At 49.1% G+C, this 25505-nt stretch overlaps 1 protein-coding gene across 1 annotated transcript; it reads right to left on the reverse strand.

Annotated features, from left to right (window-relative positions):
• Nucleotides 1–5139: 5139 nt before the first annotated feature.
• On the reverse strand, nucleotides 5140–13657 carry LOC133353484 (actin, cytoplasmic 2-like). Its single transcript, XM_061569769.1, has 6 exons — nucleotides 13524–13657; nucleotides 10394–10550; nucleotides 9348–9587; nucleotides 7286–7724; nucleotides 6844–7025; nucleotides 5140–6547 (listed from the first exon to the last, which is right to left on the reverse strand). Exons 2-6 carry the CDS (start codon nucleotides 10517–10519, stop codon nucleotides 6404–6406), a joined length of 1131 nt encoding a protein of 376 aa, XP_061425753.1. The 5' UTR covers nucleotides 10520–10550; nucleotides 13524–13657; the 3' UTR covers nucleotides 5140–6403.
• Between the last annotated feature and the right edge of the window lie 11848 nt (nucleotides 13658–25505).

Raw genomic sequence — 25505 nt, forward strand, 5'->3', positions numbered from 1 at the left:
TCTTGAAGACCTTTAACCATCATCTTGTAGCGGAACGTGTTGTTTGTCTTCTCTTTGGTGGGGGCTATGATTATAGGGATTAACAGGCAATAAAACCGGATTTTTGGCCATCTGAGATGATCGTTTTTAAATCCTTTATATTAAGTTCGCTTGCTTGCTTGCTTGCGTGTTTGCGTGCTTGCTTGCTTACGACCGTGCAAATATTTCGGTCGTTTTTTTAACCCACTTCCCGTGATCCAATCGAGCTGACATTTTGCACACAGACTCGTTGTGCGAGACAATTAATGTTCGTGAAAATTTTTTTCCAAACATTTTACACTGTTTAGGGAAAACAAATTAAATATTTAATTACCAATTGCTTAATGGGGGCAGACAATCATCTGACCCATAGGTGGCAGCCATCTCAAGCCAGAGGACGAGAGGACTCTCGCCGCCACGCATATAAAGGATTTATAGTGAAAAACTTTGTTTTTACGGGTTATACTTATTTTTATTAAAACCGTGAAAAACCCGATGGAAAAAAACCCGCTGCTGCCAGCCTTGGCCACCACCAACAGCAATCAGGAGCAGCAGCCGCCGCCAATCGCCGCTAATTGGTGGTGACGTCACCGCCAATCGCCGCTAATTGGCGGTGACGTCTCCGCGGCGCTTGTGCCAGGCCAGGTGCACTCTGAGGCCACGTGAAGTGTCGAATGCTCGCTGCTGACAGGAGGTCACTTGGACAGACCCAGGTGCCACGGGTTGACTGACTGAGACGACTGGCAGATGCACCAGCTGTGCTCCCTATTTGTGCCAACTTGCTGGATTTTATCCGCCCGGCGCTCGGCTCGTTGTTGTGAGCGTCGCTCCTCTGCCCTCCATTGTTGTTGGAGGGCGATTTCCTCCAACTGGCCAGAAGCAGCGTCCTTCACGAGCCTCCTCCATAGAGGCCGATCTTGACAGCGCTGGTATCAGTTTTCGGCATGTCCACTCAGCTCCACATCCTCCTGTGCCGTAGCAGTCAATTTCTTTTCCAACTCGTGTCGCGCCCGTTTAGCCCCCTCTATCCGGCCAAACAAAAGCAGCTTGGGCATGCGGTGGCTGGGAATGCGGGCTACATGACCCAGACAACGCAGCCTTGCCCGCCGGAGGAGCTCACTGGTGGGAATGTGTCTAGATCTTTCAAGGATTTGTGAGCTCCTCACACAATCCAGCCTGACCGCCGATGAGCGAGTGACTTCGGTGAATTGGTGAGTGCTATAGATCATCAATCCTGTGTTTTTACCCAAAAAAGTTGGAGCTGTGTCTTTTAACCGGGGTTGTGTAATGTGTATGTGCGTGCATGCCAGATCCGTGTAACTTTACTGACACCGGGCACAAGTTTGGAGCGCGTTTTACTTCCTGGGACTTTTTTCTACAATCTGGAGAATCCCGTATTTGAGATTCCCTTCGTGTTGCTCCGAGGCTCATGGAGAAACACGACTGTGTGTGCTGGACACTGTATCGGACGAGTGAGTACAGACAAGACCGACCTAACGAGAATTACTCGCAAAGTCAAATGTCACATTTAATTTTGGTGACAAGAGTTGCACGTCAAACGTGAAATCAAATGTCCCACGACAACATAATGGCGACTCGCACGTTTGGAAAAATCTGGTGATGTTTTCGGAATTTCCGCTGCGTGGTCTGAAGTTTGACGTGTTACATATTATTATTACTATGTATTAGTCATCATATACTTCTGGTTTTAATCAAAATAATCTATGCCTCGAGTTTCATGGCTGGCTGCTGGCTGGGCTCTTCTCCACTGCAACAATAACTCTGTTGTCAGTGGCTACCGGCCGTTGCCACCGGAACTAGCTGGGTAAGGGGCCGTCCATAAATGACGTCACGCGATTTTGGACGATGTTTTACCCCCCCGCCTCGTCACACGGCATCACAAAAAGTCAGACCCCCCCCCTCAAATATGACGTCACAAAGCTCTGCCCCCCCCCAAAACCATATTTCCATTTTGAAAATAAAACCTGCCTCAAATCGCTTAACTATTGTCATTGTAGTGCGTATTTAATGTGGCGCTGCACTCTGATGTTGTCGGAGTGTTGTTATAACAATTAGTGTTGTTATAACAATTATATATAATTATTTAAAGTTGCGCATTTTGATGTGACGCCACATTTCTCAACCCCCCCCCCCTCGTCACACATCGTCACAAATGTCTAACCCCCCCCCCCCCCCTAGGTGCGTGACGTAATTTATGGACGGCCCCTAACTGGCTACACGGAATTATCCGTTTAAGAAATAAACATTGCATTGAATTAAATTGGCGGAAAAACAAGTTCGGACGACATGTACTGGATAGGAACACGGAAGAAACGGGGGTAACGAACACAGACAACTTGCCACGGTTAATTTACAATTGTCCTTACGTTTCAATTTGTGCTCCTATTCATGTAATTCTTTCCCCAGAATATTATTATTTAAATCCTAGATCATGGAAAAACAAACCTCACAATACTGATTATCTTAGCATTTTATTATTAAATAAGATAACGGATTATGAGAAGAGCGTGGCAATGACAGCTGTCTGTCACTTTCCATTGCATTTCCGCAACGAGTTCTCTACTCGTAGTCAGACAATGTCGTTTTTTGTTCAATGCAGCCCCAGTAAACCATCCCTGCCCATGGAGCGTGCTGGCTCCTGTGGTACCAGCCGTGCCATGCAGGCCCTATAAACCCTTCCCATTGAACGCGCCTCGCCTTTTTGGCAGGGTCGCCGTTGTAAAATGAATCATTGGCTCAATGGACCTAACACGAACTAAACTAACTCATACTGAAGCATTATACAACAACGTATATAAGTAGGGCAACACGTCTCGAGAAAGCAATACAGAACTTGACACTGACGCCGTTCTGAGTGACGACAATCAACCTCCAAGCGCCGTAATATTAAGGGGAACCCACAGAGTGATGGTTCTTAACCTGGGGGTGCACGCACTCCCTTGGGGGGTGCGAGATGCCCTTCCTTGGGATGCGAGACGTGGGAAGATTTAAAAAAAAGTAAATCATTCAAACACAAATTAAGCACGGACAAGTAGGTACAACTACTTTGTTTCATGAAACTTATGTTTGTATTAACATTATAACATGTTAACGATTGGGAACCAAAGGGGTGCAAGGCTCAACTAAAGGTTAAGAACCAGTGCCATAGAGCATAGGCGCACAGTACAGTATAACATTTGGATATTTTTATACTCTTTGGTTCTTTCGGTAAAGTCACGTAGGTATAAAATAAATCACGACGTTTCGGGCGCAACACAAGCGTCCATCATCAGGTGGGAAAATATGACGGACGCTTGTGTTGCGCCCGAAACGTCGTGATTTATTTTATACCTACGTGACTTTACCGAAAGAACCAAAGAGTATGGATTCCTGCAGTCACGAAAGCTTCAAATTAAGATTTTGATATTTTGTTGTTGAAACTGTACCTGCGTTGGCCAGCACGTGGCTCGGATAGAGGCCTCTACCACCTGTGTAGGCGTGGCTATCACTCAGCCACAGACGATCCAGGCTCCACCCTGCTGAGATTGGTGGTGGTGGTGACGATGTTGATGATGTATTGTCAATGTTTTCAATGATGGCTCGTATCACAACTGCAGCCACGCAGTGGTTGCCTTTCCATTAATTGTATGCAATGAATGCACCATATCAGAAGAGGCGATTAAACCATCTTTGAGAAGGATATAAAAGTGGTGGTTGGGTGGGGGGCTTGCCTTACCGTTCATTGCTCTGCATCTTACGTTCCGCACGTATGTTGAACTTCTTTCGCACCGTACATAGCCAACCGTGCAAATCGGAAGTGCACCAACACATGGGCCCCTTGTGAAAGGAATGAAATGTACCCCCTCGCCCCCCCCATCTTTGTAGTGTGGGACCTGCCCCTCAACAGCCCCGGGTCAGTTGCACCACCCGTCCCAATCGATAGCCTTGCGACCGTCCAAACATACGAGTCACCATAAAAGCAAGTCTTTGGGTCTAAGCAAATCGATGGGCGTTCGTGGCTATATACACACGTCAGTATTGGCGCAAGTCTGTGGGCATCTGTAAGCATGTGCAAAAGTCCAACTTTACTCTTGTCGATTCCAAACACGTTGTACGGCATGCACACGAAACACAATGGATTTAAACGTTGTGTAATTAATCTCAATGTAGATGCCACTGGTTCTTCACGTTCTGCAGATGAAGATGCCACCACCATCTATTGTGCAGCGGTTGAACTTACGACTCTTGATCCGAACAGGCAGTTGAACATGAACAGGTTTTTTTCTCGCATCTCTGAAAGTTAGGAAGTCGAGTTCCTGTACAAGTTTCTGGATCCCCATACGAACCGTTGGCAATGTGCACAAGTATTTTGTGCTTTAAGGAAACCTATGGGTCTCAATGCACGCCTGCGGGTGCCCATTTATATCCATGGGTGTATGGCAGTGGGCCTCAAATGGGCCACGGTGCAAGGGATGAAATGGCTCCCACCTTGTCCAATAATTTCCCTTGCTCTTCACAGCCTGGCAGTGTGGGCACCTCTGGTGCAGTTAGTGTCTGTACACTTCAATATTTATGCCGACCCACTATGGCTGCTATGAATTCCCACATGACAAGCTCAGAGCTATCATTTGTGGCCGGGTCACTTGTGAAAAAGCCAATAGATGTCGCTAAAATATTTTCTCAGGCAACACCCACGTGCTTACCCTTTATATACTTCGCACTCCTATCGTGTTTTTGTATTGTTGTTGTAACTTTTCAATCCGCCCCCAACTGGACATCTGAAAAAAAGCTTTATTAGCTCAGATTCCACCAATATAAAGATCGATTCCTCATATAGCCTTAGGGCAAGTGCTTGTTAATGGGCACGTATGAAGGCCGGCACAGCACAGTGGGTGGCCAACACGATACCTCGCCACTTATTTTAAAAAAATGGGGATGTTTAGGCACATCAGGTACTCATGAAGGTAGTCAACCACGAAGAGGCCCAAGACCAGTTCAGATAAGCCACCACTTCGTTGGTGGCCACGAGTGGAAATTGAACTTGGGTCGATGGTTTTGTAGTGCAGCATGACAACCACAAGACTTCAACTCCCCACACCATTTCACAACACGCAACGTAAATCTTTGCAAACGTTTATTATTTCCAACTTACAATTTGCATAGTCTCATGCACTGGAGCATTGGTCAGACAAAGAATCTCATGGTTTCCGCAGTCAAATTTTACAATACACGTTTAAAGGCGAGTAACAAAAAATAACTTTCGGCTACAAAAATGTACATCAGGTTTTTTTAGGATTCAAAACAAAAACCAAGAAAATAAAACAAATTTGGAGCTGCTCACATTGACAGTCGGGCGGGGGGGTACCTACAGAGGGCTGCTCAGTGGATGGGAGGGGGGGGGGCAATTTGCCCCCCTGGTTCTTGAAAGGGGCCTCCCCCTTAAAGTGGCACTGCCACCCCCAAACCTCACCCCACCCCCATGAACCTCTGGGCAGCCCTGGCTATGCGTGACGTTGCCCAAACAGCAGGTTCATAAACATTCAACAGGGAGATGAATTTGCATTTACTACAACTTAAATACTAATTCAAATAATAACAAATAAGAATAACAGATAATAAAACAAAGACACAGCTTTACAAAAATCGTATTGATGATCGGTCATCGTCAGCTGGCATCGCCATTCCTCTCACGCTCGCTAGGGGTTGCCACCTCCCGGGTTCCAACCAGGATGGGTACACCACGGGAGGAAGAATAATAAGCGCATCAACGCTGCACGTGGATGTGTCGTCACAGAGTGCTGCGTTGTTGGTTGCGATGCAACCGACAAACCTGGACGTTTAATGTTCCGGGGACTGCTACCAACCCCACTCCACCCCCAACCCATAAAATGGATCAATGGTCCTGGTAAAGATTTGTTTTTAAACCAGGATAGGTGGCAACCCTATCTCCAACAGGCCTCCCTAACACCCCCCCCCCCGCCCACATTTAAAAAAAGCAGCGAGTTGATTTGGACTACCACGATCTGCTGGCATTGTCAGGAGTGGGTAGAGGGGATACGATGGGGGTGGGGCAGTGGAAAGGGCAGTTTCCAGTAACATTTTTTGGCAGAGACGAAAAACCCTCAAAACGGCAGCCAAACCGCCAGCCACCAACTTTCCACCAAATCTGCGGTTGTCACTTTTCCCCCCACTTTAAAAAGCAAAAGCGAAAAAACCATTTCGGCAGAAAGTTTTTTTTTCCCGTCACAATGTCAAATTGGGTGCCGGGGGCCAAAGGGGGAGGGGGATGGAGCGGGTGAGGGGGGGGCGTTGCGTTTGGAGAGATTAGGGGGGGGGGGGAAATAACAGGATGGGTGGCTCTTTGGTCCGCTGTGGCGGTGCCCGTCTAGAAGCACTTGCGGTGGACGATGGAGGGCCCAGACTCGTCGTACTCCTGCTTGCTGATCCACATCTGCTGGAAGGTGGACAGCGACGCCAGGATCGAGCCTCCGATCCACACGGAGTACTTGCGCTCGGGGGGAGCGATGATCTGCGAGAGAAAGAGACAGCGGCACGGCAAGCAGCGGTTAGCGATTGGTCCAATCGGCACATTCGGGATTCTCGCCACCGTTTAGAATGAGATGCAAGGAGGGGGGGGGGGTGTACGGCAACGTTGCTTATGATGGGACCAGCTGGGCACAGAGGTGCAGACAAGTACGTGGAGTGGTACTGCAGCAGAGAGCCACGCGATCGATCGGCATTGGGCCCCCCCTCCCGGTGCACAGAATGGAATCAAGCCCCCCACATCCCCAGCACGAGTCTCCAGGGGTCAGGGGTCAGTAGTACCTTGATCTTCATCGTCGGGGGCGCCAGGGCAGTCACCTCCTTCTGCATGCGGTCGGCGATGCCAGGGTACATGGTGGAGCCTCCGGACAGCACGGTGTTGGCGTACAGGTCCTTGCGGATGTCCACGTCGCACTTCATGATCGAGTTGTACGTCGTCTCGTGGATGCCGGCAGACTCCATGCCTGTGTGGCGAGAGACGGGGAAGGACACACGCAAGCAGGGTTGAGACTCGAGAACGCAGCGCAAAAAAATAAATGTCATAGCCTCATGTGGTCCACCAAGTCAAATTGGAACTGCTCTAGGGTCCGAGCTCGCTTTCCTTGCTTGGGAGGCATCAAAATCTACAGCTCTGATGAGACCAGCAATAGGAGGGGAGGGGAGCAGGGGGGTTTAGTGGGCACACACAAACTCCATCCACTGCCGGCCTGAAGGCCCAGCTCACCGAGGAAGGACGGCTGGAAGAGAGCCTCGGGGCAGCGGAAGCGCTCGTTGCCGATGGTGATGACCTGCCCGTCGGGCAGCTCGTAGCTCTTCTCGAGCGACGAGGACGACGCGGCGGTGGCCATCTCCTGCTCGAAGTCGAGCGCCACGTAGCAGAGCTTCTCCTTGATGTCGCGCACGATCTCACGCTCGGCCGTCGTGGTGAACGAGTAGCCGCGCTCCGTCAGGATCTTCATCAGGTAGTCGGTGAGGTCGCGACCGGCCAGGTCGAGGCGCATGATGGCGTGGGGCAGCGCGTAGCCCTCGTAGATGGGCACCGTGTGCGACACGCCGTCACCAGAGTCCATCACGATGCCGGTGGTGCGGCCGGACGCGTACAGAGACAGCACGGCCTGGATGGCCACGTACATGGCCGGGGTGTTGAAGGTCTCGAACATGATCTGTGTGGGGGAGGGAGGAGAGAGAGGAGACCTTTGTTAGAATGCGCAAAAAATTGATCGAGATCAGCGTACGAGTTTTTGGTCGCAAATTTACTACGACGTCGACGAAACTGAACGGCGTCAGCAAGCCCCCACGTCCTGTTCGGCTTGGTCCTCCGCCAGGCAGGTTGATTGCCCGAGGTTTCCCTCCCACGTTGTACGAACTCACGGATTGGCCGAAAAACACCTTCAAATTACAAAAAACCCAAACGCAGTAGGACTCGCCTGATAAAAAGTCCTACGACTCAATGGCTTTCCTGGATAAATACCGGCCAAGTAAATTCCTGACTGTGCTGTTGATTTCCTTAGTGCAATGCCGAACCGTGTCCACCAGGTGGCGAGACAACTCTGCTGTTAGCGTCGTTGTGAACACGCTGGGTTGTCGGTTTAAAAAAAAAAACTGATTTTTTTTTAAACGGCTCAAACTATTGGTTATAAATTAACTGTAAAAAAATCAAGCGTCATTTGTGGAGAACAAGATGGAAAAAGCAGACAAACACGGCTCTCCTCACATATCTCGCCACAAAAATCTATAAAGGATTTTCTTATACCGCTTCATGGGAGTGCATTTCAGGAGCAAGCAAAACTCTGGACCGGTTTCGACATGCAGCATCTCATCAGCAGAGCCTCGGGTTGTAAATAAATAATGATCAATACTATAGGCCGTTCGGTTCCTTCTGCTAAAAAAAAAAGACTTTAGACTGTACAATTAAAGTTTTTGCGAGTGCCGACAGCCGGCCAAGTCCAAAACATGTGACGGAGTTAAAAAAAATGACATTAGATTACTGGGCAATTTGCAAAACCCATGCGTAACGTAGTTCCCCCCCCCCCACCCTCAAGATCGGAGGCACAAACGTTGCAATTGTTCACAGCAAGGTCCCGTCCACTCGAGGTTAGTCAAGAGAATGACAAAACGCACACGAGGAGAAGGGCACGAGTAAAGTTAAAGGAGATGGATGCACACGGCAAACAAAGGAGGCAAACAACATTGAACAATCAACAGCAGGCAAATCAAAGTGGGGAAAATGAAACCTTGATGTAGAAAGGTAGGCCACAGTCAGCCTGGAATCTGCAGAGACCCAAAGAGGTAATAAGGAACAAGAACAATGATCAGTTGCGGATGGGTCTGCACACAGCCCCCTGCCCGATCTACTGCTGGATGAGGGCCTCCTCATAATCATGTTAGGGTTCATCACTTCCATCACGCTGCTCAGTGGGAGTTGGCGACGGCAACGCAGGAGCATGGAAGCTCTACACAGTACTGCCCACAAAGCCTGCGTCCAACTATGACAAAACTCCTCATTTTGCAAGCCTAGAAAGGCCACAAAAAATGGCAGTAGGGAACACCCGGAGCATCCATGTGGAGGGCATAGGCCAGGGTAGTTCCTACATAGCATTCTTTTCGTGGCAAAGAATAATTGCTGATCGGCCAATTCAAAGGGAGACCTGGGATCTGCCAAAAGTGGGCGTATGAAAAAATGGGCTATTTGCCACCTTGCATTCTTCATCTGGGCCTACCAGGGGGAACCTCAGGACGGCCCCTGGTACCACTGTCAATCCAGTCAAAAACTCCCCTGGGCTCACCTGGGTCATCTTTTCACGGTTGGCCTTGGGGTTGAGGGGGGCCTCAGTGAGCAGGACCGGGTGCTCCTCGGGTGCCACGCGCAGCTCGTTGTAGAAGGTGTGGTGCCAGATCTTCTCCATGTCGTCCCAGTTGGTGACAATGCCGTGCTCGATGGGGTACTTGAGGGTAAGGATACCACGCTTGCTCTGTGCCTCGTCACCCACGTACGAGTCCTTCTGGCCCATGCCAACCATCACGCCCTGTAGGGAGGGAGGAAAACACGACACGCACACGGTGAGGATTTGGGTAAGAAGCGTTTGAGGGTATTTGGGGAATTGGATTTGATGCATGGGGATACCGGGGCGTTCTGCAGAGGGTGGAGCATTGAGCGATTATAATTTATTATAGCTATTGTATTGCCGCTCTAAAGTGGAGGTTGGTGGTCTTTGAAGACATCCTACCTCTAGCCCTATGTGCCCTGCTCACCGCTACCACTGCTGTACACCCACAACCCAAACCCTGTCCGAGGAGAGGTAGGGGGTCTAAAGGGCATGGGCAGGTACCCGAGGAAGGGGTGGAGCGCCTAAGGCGGAAGGGGCTGGGTCTACAAAAGGTGAATTTGTCGATTTAAGTTAAAGTAGAATCAAATACGTGCACCAGGAAGCTGCTTAACTTTAGTGATGCAGATGTTGCGGGCAAACTGGCATCCTTCAAAATTGCAGAGGAAAGTCTTGGGGGCTGAGAGTGTAGGCGCATGGACCATGGGGTGTGTGGGCTAAGTGGGTGGACAAATTAATGTGTGTGGATGGGGCGAGGGAGTAAGTGTTGGTGACGGCGTGAAAGTGCCTGTGCATGCACATGCCTGAGCGTGTGTAGGCTGGCGGGTGGGGTTCAGCGTTAAGTGTGCGAGTTTGCCAAGTGTGGGCGGATGGTTGAATGGGCGAGAGAAAGTGCGTGGCTGGGCGTGTGAGAGCTAATTCGCAGCAAGGGCACTTAGTGGGTGGACTGGTTGGGCGAGGGAGCAATCCAGCAGGCCAGATTTTTGGGGGTGAGGAAGAGTCCTCACCTGGTGGCGGGGTCGCCCCACGATGGATGGGAAGACTGCACGGGGTGCGTCGTCCCCGGCAAAGCCGGCCTTGCACATGCCGGAGCCGTTGTCCACCACGAGCGCTGCGATCTCATCGTCCATCATAGTGCCGGTTGATCGGTGCTAACCACAAGAGCTGTGTGGACACAAACACAATGGAAAACATGATAAGCATTTGTTGCAAATGGATGGATAACCAAAAACGCAAAGATGCCATGCATAGACTTAAGGCTATTGGTGAAAGTCCTGTTTGGGAGCAGCTGTGAATGCCGGCACACGAGGGCGTGGGTGGCCATCACTTCCCGTCTGCCTACTGGCGATGTTGTTGGCACATTGCTCGAGTTGAGTACTCATTTGAGGCCGAGTCAACCCAGTGGAGGCCCAGGATCTGGTCAGATAATCGGTCACCGATGTTGGCCGCGAGTGAGATTCGAACTCGGGTTGCCGGAATCGGTATAATGCACTTTTTTTAAAATCCAGTTTTCATGCCTGTGGATATAAACTAATTTGCCGATGTAGTTTGTAACCACCGGGCAAGCGGCTACACGATACCGATTAAACTCAAGAGGTTGTTTAAAAAAATAGAAATCACATGATAAATTTGCATACTAAAAAACGGCACCGTTTAAAAATCACTGTACACCGAAGCAATTATGGTGTTAACGAATGATACCCGGCGATTAGACGACCTAACCATTAAGTTGCAATCGCTACTTTAAATATAGCTTAAATATAAACGGCCACCATGAGCAAAAGGGTTAGCGGCAGTCATTTTAGATTTCCTTTAAAAAAAAGTAACATCACCGATTAATGCGTAAAGCTTTTTTTAATCAAATGCCGTATTTGATGTATACACCGGTGGGAGCACAAAGAAAACAAAAATCTACAGCTGGAATTATTTCGTTTAAAAAAAAAATCGTAGTCCACCAACTCGTGGTCGACTACTCGGGGGGCCTTGACAAAAGGGCGGGAAACCGCCTCCAGGCGACGCCCAGTGGTGACGTCACCAAGCCCCGCCCACCACGTCACGTGTTGTCCAAACGAGTCGAATAATCGAACCCGATAATCGGCGGAACGGCATTGTTCGAATTATAATAATCAGCCCCCTCGTATATAGTTACACGACAATACCGTCGACCGAACTAAATAAACGTCAACGCCCCGTGGTGAAAAGCATTTACTAATAATCATAAATTCGCCCAACTATTTAAATTAACTCTCGTTTGGTAAAAATGGGATTTTATTTTACATATCTAATTATTAGGCTTCTCGAAGTATCAAGGGCCACTGTTCAAAACGTCACCCATTTATATAGATTCCGAAGTCTACACGGCATGGATAATTTGTCATCTGTTAAACACCGACATCGCCACAGCATCGCAATCCCCCACAAAAGACTTTTAAATTAAAACATCGATCAATAATACTTTACCCCCAACACGAATGAATAGGCAAACGCACAAAATGGAGAAAACCCTCCCACGTGGTCACGCGGTTCAATTTTTGTATCGAGCAGCTTTGGGGTGCGGTCGCAGAGCCGTGAGCCAATGGGAGCGCAGCGTCTCGTTGTGCCCTTATATGGTAACAATGGGTCACAGCCACGCCCGAAACGTCGAAGGGGAACACCCCCCACCCCAACCCCCCCCAACACTTGAGGCTCAAAAAAAAAAGCTTATGGATCTCATTAGCGGAACTCAAACCCAAAACCCATTCCTAACATTTTATATTTATTATTATTGTTGCACAACCACGAACAACGCCCCGAAACTGGGGCGGATCGAGGTTTGTAGAGCCGTTGAAGGTTCGTACAATATAATTGGTGGCTTTCATTAACAGCCGAATTTGGTAGCGGATATCATTACCACCCCACCCCTTCTTCGCCTTTACTTCCTTCTGCTAGATTCGAATTGCAAGTCGCAATGTCCGCTCCATCGTCTAAACAACCGCCATAAAATCTGCCTTCCAAGTCTCATCTTCGTGGCACAAAGTCGACACGTCTTTTTAAAAAAAATTTAAAATGGACCGCCATCACGGTCTCACCACAAGCAACCATCATAATCCGTCTGGCTTTCGGGGCTTACAAATTCACCGTTACTGGGGGATGGGGTGGAGTGGAGTGGTGAGGTTTGGAGTCCAGCAAAATCAATATTTGCCAAGAAAAAAAACGGTTGGAAGCAAAGTCCTGGCTATTGGTTACCGGAATAAAGATGGTGGGGGGAGGGCATGTCTGCCTCTGGGGTTGGCAGGGAGAGTAGGGCGAGGCTGGGGGGCTGGGTGGATGGGTGGGGAGACAGCGCCCCCCCCCGCCCCACATCTGTAGGGAGCAAGCGAGCGGCTCCTCCACCCGGCACGGAGACGTGACCGGCATTGTAATCGCGCTCGGTGCCATCTGCACTGCGCACAGAATCCGTCCAATCGGGAGGCGCCCGGGCTGGGTGCCCTTCACGGACACACCGACCGCGTGGCACCAGAATTCATCAATTTCACAATTGTCAGCAGCAGCAGCAACTGCTGCTGATATTGCTATGGCATTGGCAGTTGCGCAAGCGGCCATCGAAAGATTTAACGGTTTCATCGGCATATTTAAGTGGGGGGCATCACTTAGCGTTCGCGTAATCGTGGGCTGCCATCATCGCTAGCCGCAGGATAAGCAGCAAATATATTTTCACGCGTTCCCGATGCACTCGTTCCATCAGAACACCGATTTTTATGGAATGCAAGAAGCCGGACGAAAGATTTCATCGATTAAATCGAGCGAGTTAAGAACGTTTATCTTTTAGAAAGCGTCAATTGCATGCGTACGCGTTTAGACGGAAATATAACACTACACCAGACGCAATTCAATCGGGAAAAGAAACAAAAATCATTTCAGGCAGGCGAGCAGACAGGACAATCGAACCGAGAAGCCGGATGGCCAAACGGATAGCCAGCCAGAGAGAAAGACACGCAGGTATAATTAGGACGGATAATCCGACAGACGGGCCAGATATAATCCGACACATAGCAGCAAGCGGACTTGGAATGATAATAAAAACACACAGGCAAAACGATTGTCGCAAGGCAATTTAGGCATTCGAGAGAAGGGAGCGGCTCAGATTTGGCGTCTCACCGTGATGAGAAGTAGGTGCGGCAGGTCCGTGCGAGCGGATCGAGTGGGAAGAGCGCTGGGTGATGCGGCTTTGTGTCGCACGCGCTTTTAAAGAGGCGACCGGGCTTACGAGGCTGCATAAATACCTCCTTATACGGGCATGCATAGCCAGCAGCTCTCCCCATTGGATATTGAATCTCCACATTGCTAAACTAACCCCAAGTCACCCTCCCTTCTCCCTTCCCCCACCCCCCACCGCCTTTACCACCGCACACACGCACACGCATCCCTCCCACCACACTTCTTCTCTTCCTCTTCCTCCTCCCCCCCCATCACACACTCACGCAAAGGCAAAGGTTCCCCGTAAAGGCTGGCACAGACTGTTGGGGCAAGTGCTGTTAGCGAGCACCTATGAAGGCCAGAACGGCACGCGAGGGGGTGGGTGGCCAGCACCACGCCCGGCCGCCTTTGTGTCTCCATAGTGGCGATGTTTTACGCACCGCACCAGGTACTCATTTGAGGCTGAGTCGACCTAGGCGTGGCCCAGAACCGATTCAGATAATTGTCACTGGTGTTGGCCGTTAGTGGGAATCAAGCTCGGGTCGCCGGGTTTGTAGCGCAGCGCGCTAACCGCTACACTACCGCTCCCCACACACACACAAGCGTGTACACACACAGGCACACACACAAGCACGCACACACAAGCATGCACACACACACAAGCACGCACACACACAGGCGCACACACACACACAAGCATGCACACACAAGCATGCACACACAAGCACGCACACACACAAGCATGCACACACAAGCACGCACACACACAAGCATGCACACACAAGCACGCACACACACAAGCATGCACACACAAGCACGCACACACACACTCACAACTGTCACCCTTCTCCCTCCCCACATCAACAGCACTGCCACGCCTGACACCCCACGAGACTCGAAACACCCCCCCCCCCCACCAAAACAAAGACAAAGGCCCCCTGTATTGCCTGCGATTGTTATTGAGGGCAAGTGCAGTTAGCGAGCACCTTCGAAGGCCATAACGACACGCGCTCTCAAAGGGATGTTGATTCGTCTTGCGTTCCATCACTGCTCCTGAACACAGACCCAGAGGTCCAAATGCGCCAAACAGCCAGCAACACGCAGCACTTTTCAGCTTGCGATGGATGAGAGTTAAACGCGTTCCTTGAATTTTGTTTTGCTAATACCATGCACCGGCCTGCCTCTTGTCTCCCCGGTGTTGATGTGCTTGACACATTGCAATTGGGATGACACGTATCGGAAGTGCATTGGGAAACAGAAAAGAGGAACACGTGCATTTCAGAGAACACAGGGCAGGCTACAGACATGATCCAAACTACAGTGTTACGAGAAGTGGATTTGGGCGTCACGGCTATGATGGTGGTTGGCGGTCTAGAATAATAACGGAGTTGCAGCTCAGGGAACGGATGGGACGTCCAGCCGAAGGAGACGGAGCGATTAAATCAGTTCGTGTACTGGCGAGAGCTCGGTGAATAGTGGCATCGCAGAATCCCCCCTTTCACCAAAACGCACTGACCGGCGTGGTGAAGTATGGTCAAAGAACGCGAATGACCCACGTGGCACGGAAGAGGCCTTCATCCAGCAGTGGCTTGATCATGACTGACGATGACTACGACGACGACGCTGACGATGCGAATGAACGACATAAAAATAGTATCGTGAATCCGAATGATTCACAACAACATCACCCCATAAACCACCCATCACCACCCTACATCAACAGCACGCGTGTGCCCCCCCCCCCCACTCCCTAACATTGCTCAATCATCACCATTACCATCACTCAACCGCCCCCCCATTCACCCACCCACTCACTCTAGCATTACACGTGCACAGGACAAACCAGTTTCGTTCAACGTGCCCAGAACCCTCCGCCCTGATTATAATGGGAGTTAATATTCCGTACTGTACCGCGTATCCCGACTAAACCACTGAGCGTTAGGGGGAGCAGCTTCCATTCAGAAGGTTGACAGCCTCGCTCAAGGGAGGCGGAAGGGAAGTTGACTTCAGTGCGTTGATTATTTATTTACATTTAGCGACTGAATTACCGTTTTCTGTGTGGGTTTTTTTGCACTTGTATCGTGTTCTTTTTGTGTTCGCTCTTGTAACTTGCTGAGCCGCTCGGATTCGACATCTGTGGAAAAAGAGGTTTTATAGATCATCGGATTGTGATTGTGATTCACTCATCAGCCCACGTTGTTGGGGGGTCGATACAATTCGGGACCACGTTGCAGGGAAGTCTGCACACTGTGGTTGTCCTATGGAGAGACTCGCCCCCGCCATGGGAATGTGGGATGTCCACCAATGGCTCAGGGCTGTAATCAGGACAAGAGAAACAATGCCTCAATGCTCACTTGAGCGGCAGAAAATCACTTCGATTTTTGATTGTCTATCTGAGCAATTCGACTCACGGATTCGTTCCGTGTCTTCGCCATCGCGGTTAATGACAGCGCCTCTAGCGGTTGCAGGGGTGACATGAACCCAGTACAGCTCGCATCATTATCATGGACAGCCATCCGAATCAGAAAGGTTTTATTCGCCATGAAAGTTCGCACAGACAAGGAATTTACTATGGCAGGAAGGTGCATACATTCAACATGTAGGAATCTTAAAACTTAAATAAGTGGTATACAGTCTAACTATACTAAAGTTACACAGTCTAACTAATACTAAGGGGCTAAAATATTTTTAAAAATTTCATAAATATACAATATAAAATGTAAATTAGCCGTAAGATACAATCTTAAAATACAAAAATACAAATAGGGTAACATGTTGTAAAGATGGCAAGGTGTAATTTTGTAGATAAAATGTTAAAGTAAGTGTAAAAGTCATTTTAAACCCTTGGCCTTGCTGAAGAGGCCAACAGCGGATGGGAAGACATTGTTTTTATGACGTGAGGTTTTGGTCAGTCATGGGGGTTACTTGGTCTTACTTCACCACGCTGGTCTCAGTGCAGATTGGTGAAGTTAATGGGGGGGAGGGGGGGGCAGGACCATTCAAAACATCGCTCGCCACTGATTTTTTGCCGTATCCAGGAGTCGAGCTCAGGTCGCAGATGTTCACAGTGCAGTGCGCTAACCACTGTGCCACAATTCCACCATAGGGACGCTTCACTGAGCAGCCTCGAGCGTCTCTGTTCAGGAGGGTCCTGCCGCATTGACATGTTTGGCCAATTCCGTTCCTGTAATGGGGAGTTTGGCTTCGCGTGCGAGGAATCCGTAGCAACCGGACTGAACCCACTCCGCACGGACTGATTCACGAACCCGCTTACCCCCCACACCTTCATCGACTGGCCAGTTATCAGCTCGGGGGAGCTGAGCACTTTCGGAAATCTCTCCGTGATCCACCAGCCCTTCGGTCACTGGTGTGCGTCGCGTCGCCGCTCAGAGCACGTCATTATCATCATCAGCCATCATATATCCACTGCTGAATGAAGGCCTCGTCAAATCACCGCCTTATCTCGCGATCTTGGGAGTTACCTGTTCCTCCGGTTATAAGAGGCCCTGGAAAGTAAGGCGCACCCCATCACGTTTGCCCAGTGTCAGTACAGTTCTACAAATCTACCCACAAAGACCACTAAAAAAACAAAGATCCCCCGTATAGGCTTAACAGACTGTTTGAAACCAGTCCAGAGGTGTTTGTTTGGACTGACTCAACTCTGCCGATGAGACGCTGGATGTGGAAACCGGTCCAGAGTTTTGCTCGTACTGACTCAACTCTGCTGATAAGTTACGGATACCCAGAAGGCCATTCGGCTGATGGGATGTGAGGAGAGACTGGCGTGTCGACTGTTCTGTTGAACAAACACGTGCGGACTTGTGTGCATGACAGTCGATTTATAATCAATATTATCAATCGACTCATCGTGTTCGCGGGGGTGACACCAACACCGTCGGTGTGCAATTGTACAGCCACGTTCACCAATGCCCCGAGGCAATGAACGTGAGCAAATGCGACTCGTAAGCCCATACTTGGCCAATTCTGTGTTGGATTCATCGCGTGACGCCGTGTCTTATGTAATCTCAGGCGTGTGTCGAGACGGTAATAGGGTCACTATGGCGTGGGCGCCATCTAGGGTCACAAGCCCGGATTTGGGTTTCTCGGCCTCTCCCTGATACTGGCGTAGTTAAGGCAGGGAAGCGGGCCCGAGAGGACATCGTCCTGTTGACGGGTAGAGAGAGAGGACACATGAGGACGTGGCCGTTGGGTGAAACTGAGAGGGCACGTGACTGGCACAGGGTAGCAAGGGGGCCCAAAAATGGGGCTTGAGGGACACGTGACACTGACGCCAGATCCTTCTGGAAAGATCCAGAGGGGGGCGTGCCCGGAGGCGGAGCGAGGCCACGCTCGGGAGGATAAGAGGGATGGTCGGAGAGCAATCGCGGCTGCATTGTGGAATCAACTCGTCGGTCTTCGGTCGTCGTTTCAGTCTTGAAACCCGTTGTGGTTCAGTTAACCAGTGATAGTTACGCAGTGACCCTGTTGGCGTTATGGAATAAACGTGTTGCCTACTAGTACAGTGTGTGCCTCCATAGATCACACAACACGTGTGTTATTATTGTTAAGTGGAGGGGTTAGCGCAGTGGTTTTCACACCACGCTACTATGCACCCGACATGAGTCTGATTCTGACTAACATGAGTGGCGCGTGATATCTGAGAACCGATTCTAGGGAACTCCACCCAGCCGCTCCCAACCCCCACTACCCTTTCACCGAACTGCAGTGACCAGCGTGGTGAAGTATGGTCAAACAACCCCCGTGGAAGAGGCCTTCATCCAGCAGTGGATTGACAAAAGGGCTGTGCGGGTTAATGATGTAGGCGGGGGATCATAGATGTTGAAGCAAAGTACAGCACAACAATTGATTTGTCTCCACTGCGTTCTGCTGGCAACGTAGTCCCACAGCAGCCGATAGCAAACCTGTTGATGACCGCCCGTTCAATCACTATTCAGGCTCAACCCTGCTTTGGGGCCGTCCATAAATGACGTCACGCACCTACGGGGGGGGGGGGGGGTCAGACATTTGTGACGATGTGTGACGAGGTGGGGAGGGTTTGAGAAATGTGACGTCACATCAAAATGCGCAACTTTAAATAAATATAGACAACACGTTCTCCTTAATTAAATATACTTTTTAATAAATGTTTTCTCCTACAAAATCAGAGTGCAGCGCCACATTAAATACGCACTACAATGACAATGGTTTAAAGCGATTTGAAGCATGCTTTTTTTGGGGGGGGGGGGGGCAGAGCTTTGTGACGTCATATTTGAGGGGGGTCTGACTTTTTGTGACGCCGTGTGACTAGGGGGGGGGGGGTCAAAAATCGTCCAAAATCGCGTGACGTCATTTATGGACGGCCCCTTTGCCAGATCTGGCGCATTCTCGCCGATTCGATTTCTTTCTGCGTCACTATTTGAAAAAAAAGAGACGCTGCAGAAGGCCGGATGGCCGAAACGTCCATTTGATTTGGCACAACAGCAACAATAACAACGGACCATCCATGTATGTATGCATGTTAAAGTTATTTCGCGCCATAATCGGAGGAGCGTGGGGAAGGACAACAAATTGAACACAAAAAGCAGTTCTAAAGAAACGGGTTTATAATCTTGATGATTTTAAAGTGCATAGCTCCAGTAGCTTCCTAATATCGGAAGGAAGAACGTTCCAGACGGCCGCGGGTGTGCATCTAAAAGCGCGCCATGCAGTTAACCGTCTTTGTTCGATGGCCGCCTCAACAGATGTTCTAATTAAAACGTGCGTTAATTGTATAATTGATAGGTCTCCGTGGATTCAGCTATACTGACGCGCGCATACATTGCTTCGCCACGCTAAATTAACTCCTTCATTTGACGTGCACATCTGCAGACGTCGTCAGCTGTAATTGATGATTAAACGTAATCGGCTGATTGTTTTTTTTCCCCCTCTTAAATCTAAAACGTGGCCACGTGTTTGTCGTGAAAGCCAGTGATCATTTCCACTTAGCAAGGATGCGCCGTATGTACCGGATCATAAGACGCACCCCCAACTCGTGCCCGGTGTCAATACAGCAGAGCTGACACACACACACCTAACGTATGATAAGATGCACTCCAAACTTAATAACACTGGCCTTAAGATAATTAAAATCTATAATATTCCACAATTTGGGCAATGTTCTTACTTCAAAGTACATCATTTGTGCTGTGACAAAGTTTTTATATCTGTTATGAAGGCTTTAAGTGCTATCTAGAAGGGCTATTGCTCAAAACGTCGCCTATTTTTTTCTCTTACGACCACAGTGTTGTATTCATAAATGTGTAGATATTTTAATATATAATATACACAACATACATCCTGTTCGTCTCAGCCTTAGATGAATCGATTCACCGATTCCAGTGGCCATCAGCACGAAGACACGAAGCCGTAACGCCGTGGTACAGTAATAAAATAAGATATAAGTAAATAAATATATATTTCAACCATCATTGCACCACAGCCCACACACGTTTTCCTGTTACTACCTCTTATGACCAGAAGTGAACATCGAGACCACTTTTGACCGGAAATGTTCTTAATTTACTCAACATCTCGTCCGGGGCTATGACAAAATTGGCCGGAATGCAGCTGAACCCGCCACAGTTGAGAAGCTGAGCGGGAGTTTGAGCCTTGGAACCCGCTTGAATGATGGTGACCGCCGTGCGTGAAACAACAACGACGGCACACACACACAGAGAGACGTGATAAGCGACTAGGTCTAAATCTACTGCGGAGGGTACATTGTCAGCGGGGTGGCCCTGCATTACAGTGAGCTGTTGGACTGTATTATGCTGCCACGTCTATGTTCTTCACCAAACCTCGTTGACCAGCGTGGCCCAGTAATGGTCAAATAACCCGGGTGACCCCTCCCAACCCCTCCATCCACACAGAGTCGGGATGCACTCATCCAGCAGTGTATTGACAAAAGGCTGTACGTTGTTGTTGTTATTATAACAATTCACCACCTCCACCGCCACAAATGAATGAGATACCACGATGAATTGTCGTAAATTCATTCACAAGTCGATTCGTCTTTTCTCTCTCTCTGTCCCCTCGTTACGAGCACGTTATTTCTTTCTCGAGGGAACCCGCACACCGGACAAACACGAACCACCCCACGACAAAGATATAAATAAACTATGAACTCATCTTGAGAAGAATAATAATAATCATAGATTTTAAAACGAATCGTCACACCCCACATTCATTATATCAAACCGACACGTGTTGATTTAAAGGGAAAGATCTCCCGTATAGCCTTCACATACTGTTGGGGCAAGTGCTGTTCGTGAACAACTATAAAGGCAGGCACGCCACACGAGGGAGGGTTGCTGGCCACCACCACGCCCGAACACCAGAGTCGATCTTAAGTCACATACAGACAGAACGTGGACGCTGTAACTTTCGTCCACCAGCCTAGCGGCTTTCCGGACATTTGGTTTCCAACAGGATGTGTACACCAGCAGTCAAACACTGCACCAGTTTCAACTTCTCCGAGTCTCATCAGCAAGGCGTAGCCTTGTTCACTATAGAACGCTGGCCGTTTGCCAGCCGGTGCACGCAAAGAGCCCTCCGCCGACACTGTTGGGTCTCAAGGTGTAAAGCAAAAACAATCATTTTATACGCCCTATTTCTGGCAGGCGGCGTGGGTCGTGACGTCACACGGGAGAGGCTCCGCCCAGCCATAGGGGGGGGTGAGGTGGTGGTGGAATTTCTACGACCTTGCTCAGCTGTCCACGCCGATTGCCTTATAAGGCATGCAGGTAAACAGCACACAACACGCGGCTACTGACCCAACTCACCTGGCCGCGCCAGCCGCGGCGACTCACCTGGGTGAAGGTGGATCATTCTGCACGTGGCCGCACGGCTCAAGGGTCAGAGCGCTCAGCTAATGCCGCTCAGTTCCTGGAGATCGATTCCCGGGTATCAGCCGCCCAGTTGTAAATGGAACTGGGTTCTCGGCGTAGCGAGTTGATGTTATCAGCTCGCTCTCCACTGACTTACGCAGAGTCCCATAGGCTTACATAGAGATCCGCTGACTTGCATAGACCCATTGATTTAGTTAGAAATACAATTATTTACATAGAGACCAATTGACTTACATAGAGACACATCGACTTAAAGAGAGACCGAGTGATTTAACGTAACGTTTTATTCTTGTTGTTTGTGATTTGTGTTTTGGTGCCATTTTTTTTCTTAGTAGTGAGGTTTCCATTTGCTCGGTGATGGCTGTACATGGGATTGTACCCTCGTATATAATTAATGTACAACTTTATGGGAGGCTATTAGCATGAATGACACTATATAAACTGAACGTAGTATTATTATTTATGATTTTCGAGACTCATAGAATTACAGATAGGCCAAATGAATTTCCACACAGTGCCATGGACCTTCATAGAGACCAAGCTCATGACTAAACCGGGTTTTCAAGTACTGTACAGTGTGTTGATGGTATCATCCCGGTCGCCAATGATTACGCGGAGAAAAATGAAACCTACATCGAGCAGTATATCGAGCCAACTCTGTAACACCATTGGCAAACAAGATCAATCATGAGACGAGCGATTGTTTGCTGATCGTCCCTGAACCGCGAGTCGGACTTCGTGCCACATCTCTTGCTGTTGCGGTGCCACCACCCATCGCGCGGCATCCCCCTTGCCTCCTCCTCCTCATCCTCCTGCCTCATCCTCATCCTCCCCTCTTTCTCAATCCGGTGACTTCACCGTCAAGGCAATGGCTCTCAAACGCACGCTCGGCGTCAACTGCAGTCACGTTGGCAAGTTGGACTTGCAACTGTGAGTTGCAACCGCGACTTGCAAATGCGATGATGTGCCAACTGTTGTTTGCAACTGCGATTTTTATTTTTACTTTGACTTTCAAAGTGCAAGTTGCCAACTGCGATTTGACAACTGCGAATTTGCAAGTGTAATTGCTCCGTTCGATATTACATTTTAACTACTGTATTCCTGTTAATAATTTTTCTATTTCAATGTATGTTGCTTTGTTTGAGCTTACGTATAATTGATGATACGCACGATTGCATTTATATATGAGTGTTTAATTTATCTACTTATCTTCCTGAGTACATTTCCACAATCGGCACCACCCAGTGTGGGCTGGACATCCGTGAACGTGAGCTCTTCGCAACTCATCGGGTTTTCCCCGCTTAAAAAAATGTGGTCCATTTCCAGGTCTAAGAATAAAACTTATAGCGTCGTTTTGACTGTAGAGGCACGGACATGACTCTCAGTCGCAGAGCGGTTGCGGAATGTGCTACCCCCCCTCCACCTCAACTGTGCGGATGAGAGGTCACGTGTCATGAGACGACCTCAGAGGTAGCTCTGTGACATCCTCTTCCGCGGGTCGTTATCTGCGAGAGATCGGGATGGATTCTTCATCTCATCGCCTGCCACCGATGATATAATTTGGATTAAATTTTGGGAAACGGTGTTAACAAATAAATGACTAAATACAAAAATATCGCACGTTATATTAGGGGCGTAATGATGCGGCGATTCGTCGTCGTTATCATCTTCACGATAAATTGATTCGCGTGTGTATCAATCGATGTCTAGGTCATATTTTATGGGCTCACGTGACCCCCATGAAGTCACGAGAGGCCGCTAAATTCACCACTTTCATAAAAGAAGCAACTGAATGGAATTGCGACGATTTTTGAATCACGACACGAGGATACAATTAATCATCAGCCTTGATCAATCCACTGCTAGATGAAGGCCTCAACAATCCCTCTAAGCCCACTGCACAGGAGCTGATTTTATCGCTCTACTCCCGCGGTCAACGTCCTCTTGGTGGCGCGTTCCCTCCTTTGCCTTCCACTCCGTTGTTATTCTCGACCACGGGATGATCGTCCCTTCGAGCCGTGACGTGTCGTCCTGCCCGGCCGAGTTTTCTCAACAGTCGGTGCGATGTCTCCAGTCCACGTGTTCCTGTTTAATACGTGTGGCAAGTGGTGGGGAAGCAGGAGGGGGGAGGAGGGAGGGACGTGTGGGTGACATCACAACATATCACATGCTTTTTAGTATTATTATAGCAGTGTCATTTCTAAATGTCAGTTTATCCTTACGGTACATTCTATTTATAAACGTATACGTGATGAGTGGCTAAAGCTCATTGATGGTTCCAGGTTTCATTGTTGACGTCCGATGCTCAGAATAAAGCCTCTTGAGTATCCATTGTCAATGGCTGAGGCTCACAGAGCCAGACTATTTCAACTTTAGGGTGCTTGGGTGTTAATGACAGAGGCTCGTGGAGCCAGAATAAACCACGTGTTTCTTCGGGTTTGTATCAACGATAAAGACTCGTAGAGCAGGCCTAAAGCACACTTAGGATTGTTAGGGGTGTGCGTTCATGATACAGACTCATGGAGCCAGACTAAAGCACCTGTAGGTGTATTAGGTGTAACGTCATTGATAGAGGCTCATAGAGCCAGACGAAGGCCCCTTCAGGGTACTTATCGTTGAGTGTCAATGTCTGAGCTTAACAGAGGCACGTGGTGGAGCAGTGATAAGCGCACTGCGATTTCAACCCAGAGACCCGAGTTCGATTCCAGTCAACGGCTAACACCACCCTCCCCTCCCCCTTCACAAACTTTCGTTGACCATCGCGGTGAAATATGATCTCAAACAGCCCCTTATGACGGACACAGCTTGGGCAAGTCTTCATCCAGCAGCGAATGGACCCAGGGCTGTAAAACATATTTTGGGCGAGAATACACCAAGTTGGACAAAAGATGTGTTTATTTATTTCGCACAATACCTCATTCAATATTTGCTCGCCTCGCTGCTGCGAAGACACGAGTACACGCGTTGTCACGCGCTCAGCCTTCAGTCGCAGCATATAAATACAATTAAATATTGATATGGTTTCCATAGTGCACATGAGCAAACATTGCATTTGCTACACCGCATTGTGATGGCTCGCTCAGCGCTCGAGTGTCAGTGATGGGGCTCACAATGCGCAGGCAACGGTTGATTGCCACTTCCGTGGTACAAAAAAACACCGGGACCTCTCGTGTGAAGGAGAAGATCTCACAATGCAAGAAGAGATGGTGAGGTGGGGGGGGAGGAGGTATGCAATGTATATTGTATTGAGCGGTGTATTAATCTTTCGGATTTTAGCAGAACAGCTGTCTCAACAAGAGTACCATCCTGGGAGAAAAAGAAAAGCATTGTTGCCGGGTACGTATTCAAACACACGAAACACACCAGGCGGTTGGCAACAGGCAGCACTGTGAACGTTGCAACAGACAGCAGTTTCTTTAATCGAGCAAAGTCACGAGAACTTGCGAAAAAAGACGACGATTGTGGGACATTTCCAAGTGGACCAGTACAAGGGGAGAGGCGGACAGATACGTGAGGCGCCCTGCTGTGTGGTGGGAGTTGAACTCGGCGTGAGACGACACAGTCTGGCGGGCCTCAACGCGCGAGGAGGCATCAATGAGTGGAGGTCACGGCAGCGGTGGCAGTAGCGATGGAAGAGCGACTAGGAGGCGAGCCAGCGACTGCGTTGAATCAGTGACCGCTGGCTCGTCAATCAAGCTGACAGCTTTAAAATTCATTTGAAGCGTTCGTGACTGCAGGAATTACTCTTTGGTTATTTCGGTAAAGTCACGTAGAAAAAAATACATGTAATAATAGAATACGACGTTTCGATTGCAACACAAGCGATTGTCATCAGGTAGAACTAAATTTGAGAGAGAGAGAGACGAAACACAGACACGGAAACACACAGACAGACGCACAAGCAGTGTGTCTCTGTGTTGTCTCTCTCTCTGCTTGTGTGTCTGTGTGTCTCCGTGTCTGTGTTTTGTCTCGCTCTCAAATTTAGTTCTACCTGATGACGATTGCATGTGTTGCAATCGAAACGTCGTATTCTATTCTATTATTTAATTTATTTTCT

This window comes from Lethenteron reissneri, chromosome 44 (genome assembly GCF_015708825.2).
Source record: "Lethenteron reissneri isolate LAM-NWPU_2019-01 chromosome 44, ASM1570882v1, whole genome shotgun sequence".
NCBI classification, from domain to species: Eukaryota; Metazoa; Chordata; class Hyperoartia; order Petromyzontiformes; family Petromyzontidae; genus Lethenteron; species Lethenteron reissneri.

What these genes read in the sequence shown, in the direction of transcription:
- LOC133353484 (XM_061569769.1), bottom strand. Translation starts at nt 10,519, where the DNA reads ATGATGGACGATGAGATCGCAGCGCTCGTGGTGGACAACGGCTCCGGC. An exon ending in CTTCCAGCCGTCCTTCCTCG is followed by an intron (nt 7,026 to 7,285) that starts GTGAGCTGGGCC and finishes CTCGCCACACAG; the next exon opens with GCATGGAGTCTGCCGGCATC. An exon ending in CCCCGACGATGAAGATCAAG is followed by an intron (nt 6,548 to 6,843) that starts GTACTACTGACC and finishes TTTCTCTCGCAG; the next exon opens with ATCATCGCTCCCCCCGAGCG.